The 7,649-nt window shown below is 39.0% G+C and overlaps 1 protein-coding gene across 8 annotated transcripts in view; it reads right to left on the bottom strand.

Annotated features, from left to right (window-relative positions):
- Positions 1–1,675: 1,675 nt before the first annotated feature.
- LOC149315762 (uncharacterized) overlaps positions 1,676–7,649 on the bottom strand; it is a 259,568-nt gene continuing 253,594 nt past the window's right edge. For all 8 annotated transcript variants that reach the window (XM_089514032.1, XM_089514029.1, XM_089514027.1 and 5 more), the window contains 2 exons: positions 7,209–7,325; positions 1,676–4,928 (listed from right to left, as the gene is read on the bottom strand). In XM_089514032.1, coding sequence (XP_089370158.1) covers positions 4,920–4,928; positions 7,209–7,325 — 126 coding nt within the window. In that variant the 3' untranslated portion in view covers positions 1,676–4,919. The remainder of the gene's footprint in view (positions 4,929–7,208; positions 7,326–7,649) is intronic.

The raw sequence follows: 7,649 nt of genomic DNA, 5'->3' as shown, positions 1-7,649 counted from the left end.
CCACCCTAAACTGCAAGCTCCAGGATTTCATAGGATGTTGCTAAGACACTTAAGTGGAGGCATAGTGCTATAGTTGCATGCAAAGAATTTTTTCCCCTTGGAAAAATAATAATAAAAAATCAGCTTCTCAATAATAATAACCATCATATTGGATCAGTCCAAATTTTTGCTTAGAATTGCAGCTCCAGGGGAAACAACCAACTGCCTCTAGCAAAGCCCAGCAGCAGTAAATAGGCCTTCCCCAGCCCTGCAGTCTGCAAAGAGTCAAGACTGACTTCTGAGAATTTGTTACATTCGGAGCATGTAAGGTGGCCACAAAAGGGAGTGATGCATCTGTAGTATTTGTGCAGAAGAGGAATTTTCAACAGCAGACTACAGCTTTTCTCTTTCCCCATACCTATCAAAGGTACATGACTAAGCCTACCTCTTTTTTCATAAGGTCTTTCTATCTACCAGTGATCCTTTCCTTAGTCTTCTCTCTGGGAAGGATATCTGTCTGCTCAAGTATGTAGTGCAGAAAAATGGACCAGGGTGGGACCCTTATTTAGCCAGCCTCTGATGGGAGTTGGGTCAAGGTTTGGGAGAATGGAGCAGAGAATCACAGAATTGTAGAGTTGGAAGAGACCGCAAGGGCCATCCAGTCCAACCCCATTCTGCCATGCAGGAAATCTCAATCAAAGCAATCCCGACAGATGGCCATCCAGCCTCTGCTTAAAGACCTCCACCACATTCCGAGTATGAGTAAACCATGTGATGTTTCAGGCTGCCTTGGCTTCAATGAGGTCCCCCCGCCCCGTTAGGGTCAAGAGGCACCTGCTTCTGTTGGTTTTTGGAGAAACACTGGGGAGGAAAAAGTTGAAGTCAGGCAAATAATATCCTGGATTCCGCCCTGCTATAGCTTTTTTCATGCATGGGCCTTCTGGTCCATCCCAAATACGTGCACCACTTCTTTGGCAGAAGAGAAAGAGATCATCCTCCAGAGGCATGGTGCAGAGGTCAACCTGGTAAGGAAATCAGCAATTGTTGTTAAGTACATATGTTTTTTGAAGACCAAAAACAGAGGGAAGTTAGTATCCCTCTACAAGATCAACCCTTCTCCATTGGTTCCTGTTTTTATGTGTGTCTGTATTTGCCCTAGATTTTTCTTTTTCAGTTGTAGGCCTGGTAAAACAGTTCCTACTTTTAAAAAAAACCTGCAGTATAACTTTCCCACCTATATACAGAACTCTGACAAGGAAGAAATTGGAGTGGCAGGACTGTGTTGATGTATCTATACTGGCATCTAGAAATAGGACAGACAAATAGGAATGACAGCAGCAGGACTGATCAAGAGCAACTGAGGACAAAAGATAACGATGGAGAAAAAGTGAGTTCTGAAATGGGCGCTGGAAAGCCATGGATGTACATGAACACAGACATATAGGGCAAAACAAAGCTATAGTGACTGAGAATCTGAATGTCTGTCATTATCATCCTTCTAGCTCTTCACAGGCCTACATCCATTCACATTAACTGACCTTCAGTTTGGATGATAATGACAGGCATTTAGATTCTAACTAGGTATGTCTAGAGCTCATCTCTCCATGTAGGGTACTGAATTTCAGAGTCAGATCCTTAGTCTCTATTGCCCTCCTTCCTATGAGAAAAGTCAGTGAAAGCCACAAAGTGGTTAAGCATCAAACACATTTATTTCACTTTCATTGAATACAAGAACAGTGAGCACACACGCATACACCACCAAGCACTGAAAGAGGGATATGACTGAAAGGGGTGGGTGGGGGACAAAAATAGGGACAAGGAGCAGGAGAGAACAGAGGAATTAGTGAAGGAATGACAGAGCATTGCAGCTGGTTGGTAAGGTGCTTCTCAAATAATAAGAAAAGAAATATGAATTTTATTAATTCATGCAGTTGCAGGCCAGTTTTTGGAATCAACTTGCAGGATTTGTTGGAAACAAGCAGTGGCATCTCCCACCCCCTTCAATGAAGAGATTCCCCGCAAAAGGAAGAGAGAAAGAGTAACCAACTATATCAGATGGCAGCAACAGTGATGATCAAAAAGAAGAAACCATGACTTTAAAATTACACATGGCTTCAACACTACCACAAATCATAAATATATATTTTTATATATTTATATAGGTATTTATAGATAAACCACATCTTGCTAGGTGAACAAAAAACTAGTTCTTGTTAATGGCTACCCATCAGACAAGCTGCAAAACGAATAAAAAATCATCATAATAAAGCAAGTCTATCTTAGCTTTCCTTTGCTTGCCCATAGTTGAATTCTGATCTTGCGCATGTTGGCTCTGAAATAGTTCACCTCCACAGATTTGTGTCAAACTCACGCAAATGTATGCCAGCAATAAGTGGTTATCATACTTTCCATTTAGCTGCTCAGGAAGGGCTTCTTATCTGGTTTTATTTGAAATCCAAACTCAAAATTGAACACTTGGGAAGGGATATAATGCAGATAGCCACAATACCTCTCATTATGATGCCATCCAGGTTTCTCTAGATTTGTTTTTTAACTGAAATCACAAAGGTTTCTTTTTTCACCTTCAAGAATGATTTAGAGTTCATGTGTTTGTGTGTGTGTTTGTGTGTATATGCTGTATCTTTACTTTTTGGTTCTGGGGCATTACATGCTTCTGAAGAGCAGCAGGAAGTGGGAAAAATTAATAATGAACCTCAGATAAAATTTAGGAAGAGAAACACAGATGTGAATATATGAGAACTGGAAATTACTCCTATAGCATAAAGCTTGTTTTATGCTTTCAGTGCTTACTGAGGACATGCCTGCATGCCAGAAGCAGATCCAGTTTTAGGAAGCAATACTAGCAGACAACGGGAAAGATGAATTATTGAGTCCTTCCCACACTGGCAAACTGCTTATTATGTGGGGTATATTTATCATAATGACTTTATTCAAGTAGGCCTTTTATTCATCAGATATCTAGATTCCAGTGATAGGCACTAGTTACGGGTCTTTCTCTGAGTACTGTGTTGAAGAGGGGTGACAAAAGGCAAGTGTGGCATAGTGTTTGTTGGCCCTTATCTAGCATCTAGAGCCATTGGCTGTCCCTCTTGAGAACAGGCTTATTTGGGTATGTCTTCACATTCTGCTACTGCTGTAACATCCCTTGCATGATGGCAATTGATGAGAAGCAGAAAAGGAAAACTTTAAACTTCCAGGTTCCATCTGTAGAACAGTCAGACTTAATGCCTTTCTTATTCATGAGAAGTGTCTGCCTCCTAGTGTTCACTGGTTGGTCCTTTCAAGCTTCACACCTTGCTGAAATCTGGATGGATGCACTTTCAAGAACCCATATGTAACTTGTCCATGAAATCTACACAAGTGTATAGAAAAGTCATACTTTGACAGAAACAGTGTTGTTGTTTTTTGTACTGATTGCCTACTTCTCTAGAATCTAACATCAACCTGGCAAAATGCAGTCAATCTAACATGCAGGTAGCAGGACAGGGCCACCTTACTGTACACTTCCCTTAGAGAACAATCATTTTTGATATAGTGCTAAAATGGATTGTTGTAGTCAGTAGTTTCTGGGAAGACCATTCAGTTTGGGAGTTAATTCTGATATTCTGAAGAACTGACACATGGGACATAATAACTTCACTACAGCTGAACCCTTAGGTCTGAGAGATCAAAGACTTCTAGATACTGAAAGGCTGTGAATGATGAAGCAACCTGAGCTGATGTCCCCAAGGTGACCAAAGTTTCTTGGGCCTAGAGGATGAAGAAAAAGTGGCACATTAGTGACTCTGTGGGCTGCAGTAACACTGATCCACTCTGTCCTCCTTAACATTCTCTATGTGTTGTCAAATGCTGTCTTATCATCTACCAACCAGTTACGAACACTATTCTGTCACTATGCCAATCCCTTTTCTAAGACATTGGGTCGAGTGACAAATACCACCCCTAGTGAAAATTAGTGATTTTTTCCTTATTTCGTTTTCATGAGATATTGACACGATCTAAGAGTCTCTTAATACATCAACCACAGTCAAATAATTATAATGTAAAAATGTCATTGTCATACTTATCAGCACTGTTTAATTTGTTTTAATATCACTCCCCACCCGCCCCAGTTATATATAATATACATAACTTAAAAGCACATCCATATGAAACCTCTACAGGCTGCATTTTGATCAATGAGAAATCACAGACATCATTTTGCTTTAAGTGAAATTCAGTCATCATTATCTTCAGCAAAAAAGGGGGCTGGATGAAGTGGGGATGGGGGAGAGAAGGTTAAAAAAAGAAAGACCAATTAAGACAATAACAGAACCAAAAATATGAAGAAACAGAAATAGTGTTGGGTGCAGAGAAAGGATGATCATCACACATCCCTAACCAGAACATAATTAAGCAAGAATTATACAGGTGAATGGTTTTTGATTCTTTCTTACGCAGGGAATTATTGTCATATTTCTGCTCATTTTCTGCTTGTTGATTTCTTGCTTTGTTGCAAAGCATTTTTTGCTTTTCCATTCAGTGTGCAACAAATGAGTTATGTTTCCTTTAAATGTAACATGCAGAACGGTGGTTTTTTGTTTTGTTAATAATATTATTATCACCATGACTTTTTTTCTTTTAGATCAGTCCAGTCAATTCTTCACTTTATTTGAAGAGGTGGTTGGTTTTGTTTGTTGCTAATGTTGCTGTTTATAATTCATCTCCAGCATATAGCAGCAGTGCAAGGATGCATTTTGTTTCCTGTATATATAATATATAATATATTTGCTATTCCTTTTTTATTTTATTTTATTTTTTGTCTCTCAACATTATTCTGGCAGCCGGGACGTTCTATGTCTCACTGAGGAATCCAGCATAAAGGCCCCTTCTTTACTCCAAAGTTAAAATAGAGATGCCAACATCTAGAAGCATGAAGGTCAAGATTCCTGTACAATTAAACATAAGTAAATAATCAATTAATGAATTAAGTATAATATCTTCTTTTAATCTAATACAATTAAAAAAATTGTCTCTGGCATGTTCATTTTCTGGGGCAGCTTTAATGCAATAATGCAAGCACATATGATAAAATGGCATTGCTAGTACACCAAGGCTGTATCTGCACTGCAGAAATAATGCAGTTTGTCACTGCTTTAACTGCCATGGTCCAATGCTATGCAATTTTGGGTATTGTAGTTCGTTGTGGCAACAGAGCGCTCTGACAGAGAAAGCTAAATGTCTCATAAAACTACAGTTTCCAGAATTCCATGGTAGTTAAAATGGTGTCAAACTGGACCTTTTCTGCAGTGTGGATGCAGCCCAAGTGAGACAGAGGTACTGCCATTTTTAAACCGTTTGCAGACAACTTTGGTTTAGGCCTTAGGACACCAAGGAGATTACCTCACTACACTCTTATATGGCTGCTATTCTACTTTAACTGCTCTGGCTGCCTCCTCTCACATTCTGAGATCTGCAGTTTAGGGAGAAGCATTTAGAATTCTCAGCCAGAGAACTCTTAGGCCTCACTGAACTACAAATCCCAGAATGCAAAAGGGGGCAGCCAGAGCAGTAAAACTGAAATAGCACTATAAGAGTGTAGTGCCGTAATCTACTAAGTTTTCAGGTTTATTATCTGTAAAAATCCTTTACATTTGAAGTATAGGAAATTCTTGCACATCAGTTTTGGAACTGCTACGTATTATAGAGATTCTGAGATATGTTCTAGGATGCACCCTCCATTACTGCAGAGCATCATCCAGGCCCATTTGTTGTGGCTGTTGCTCTTTGTGGTGCACAGTAACAAGTGCACATTACCTGTTCAGTACTTATGTGAAAAGCATCTGGGCTGTTAGGTCTCTAGTAGCACTTTTTCTAAGTAGAAATTTCTGAAAAACTCAACTATTCCTATATAATGTTTAAAAACAACTTCTCATTTGCTGCAGTCTTATGTTTCATCTTTTTGAGATAAAATCCAAATATCAAACATAGTCATATGCCACTATTACTGCACATTTGCATTGTTGTTGTTTGCTTTCAAGTTGTTTTTTGACTCCTGGTGATTCTAAGGTGACTCTATCACAGGGTTTTCTTGGCAAGATTTGTTGAGAGGCAGTGTCCCATTGCTTTTCCCTGAGGCTGAGAGCATGTGACTTACCCAAGCTGGCTCAAGCTTCTTGGAGCTGAAGTCCAAAACACCTTGATGACTGAAGTTTGGGAACCAATAGTATAGCTTAATGGTTCCCAAACTTTGGTCCTCCAAGTGTTTTGGACTTCAGCTCCCAGAATTCCTCGCTGGGCAAACTTGCTAAGGCTTCTGGAAATTAAAATCCATAATACTTGGAGGACCAAGGTTTGGGAAACACTGCTTTAAGGCAAGCTGCGTCATTTATATAGTGGTGTGGCCAGAGTCTGGGGCCTGCTCTTTTGTGATGAATTGTGACAGGAATTCTATCCATTAAAATGACACATTTATATCTTATACTCAGATAGGAAAGTTAGCAGAAAAAGTTAAATGTATTTAGTTAATTGTTAACAAGCTAAAAACATCTAGTTCAATTAAATTTCTGTTGGAAAGGGAGAAATGTTAAATTGCCATTTAAAATTAAGTTAATTGTTTCCACTGCAACCCTTATCGAATGAAGCTGGAAAATGCCATCTCTCCTCTGCCCCAGACCCTGGGAGAGAAGGAAACAGCTACATGAATTTCTGCATATTCCACTTCTCATGTGGTCAACTAAAAAAAAAAAACTTCTCTTGCTCTCTCTAGGTTAAGGGATTCAAAATCCAGTTTCCTTGATTTTGATGAGGAACTTCTGTAGGAGGACTATGTGGAGACAAAGAAGATCCTACTGCTCCTCCCCAGCTATCCTTACTACTTATTGGTTTAAATTATATTAAACCTTGGTAAAGGTACCAGACCCCATCTGATCTTGGAAGCTAAGCAGGGCCATCCCAAATTAGAACTTGGATGGGAGGCTGCTAATGAATATCAGGTGTTATATGTCATATTTCAAAAGAAGGAACAGGCAAAACCACCTCTGAATATTCCTTGGCAAAGAAAACCCTATTAAATAAATTTAATTAATTTACCCGTTTTCACTGGGAAGTTTTTAACTTGATACTTCATTTACTTTAATTAGTTAGTTACTACTACTAATAAAATTCAATTCAATTATGTTTTTTTAGCCTGCGTATTTAAAAATATATCTTCATTCATCTATATATACCTGAGGCTTCTTGTCCCTTTCTTCTGGAGATGGATCTGTTTCTCTATATACTACAGCTTTGGTTACCAGCATGTCAGGGTGCTGCAGTTTTGCCTCCTTGATTGCCAGAGCCAAAGCCTATGGAAAGAAAACAGGGAGGATTCACTCCAGCACATAATGCAAGAGCATGTGGAAACATTACAAAGAGATGTCATTGAGAGCCCACAAAATGCATGGTCAGAGAAAACCCACACTTTTGCAAAATATATATTTTTTCAAATGTATAAATGATCTGTCAAAACTGGTTGGTATATCCCCATGTGCAGATACACAGCAGCAGATAATACCCATGTTATCAATGTGAAGTCCAATGTTACACACCTCTTTTTTCCTCTCATGTTATTTTGATGGTATACTGACATATCACATAGGTACTAGGGGTCTGGTGTATAAAAATGGAAA

This window comes from Sceloporus occidentalis, unplaced genomic scaffold (genome assembly GCF_023333645.1).
Source record: "Sceloporus occidentalis isolate IW3139 unplaced genomic scaffold, rSceOcc1.0.p SCAF_3, whole genome shotgun sequence".
Lineage (NCBI taxonomy): Eukaryota > Metazoa > Chordata > Lepidosauria > Squamata > Phrynosomatidae > Sceloporus > Sceloporus occidentalis.
The sequence above is the reverse complement of the archived record's forward strand: the minus strand, read 5'-3'. Positions and strand labels throughout refer to the sequence as shown.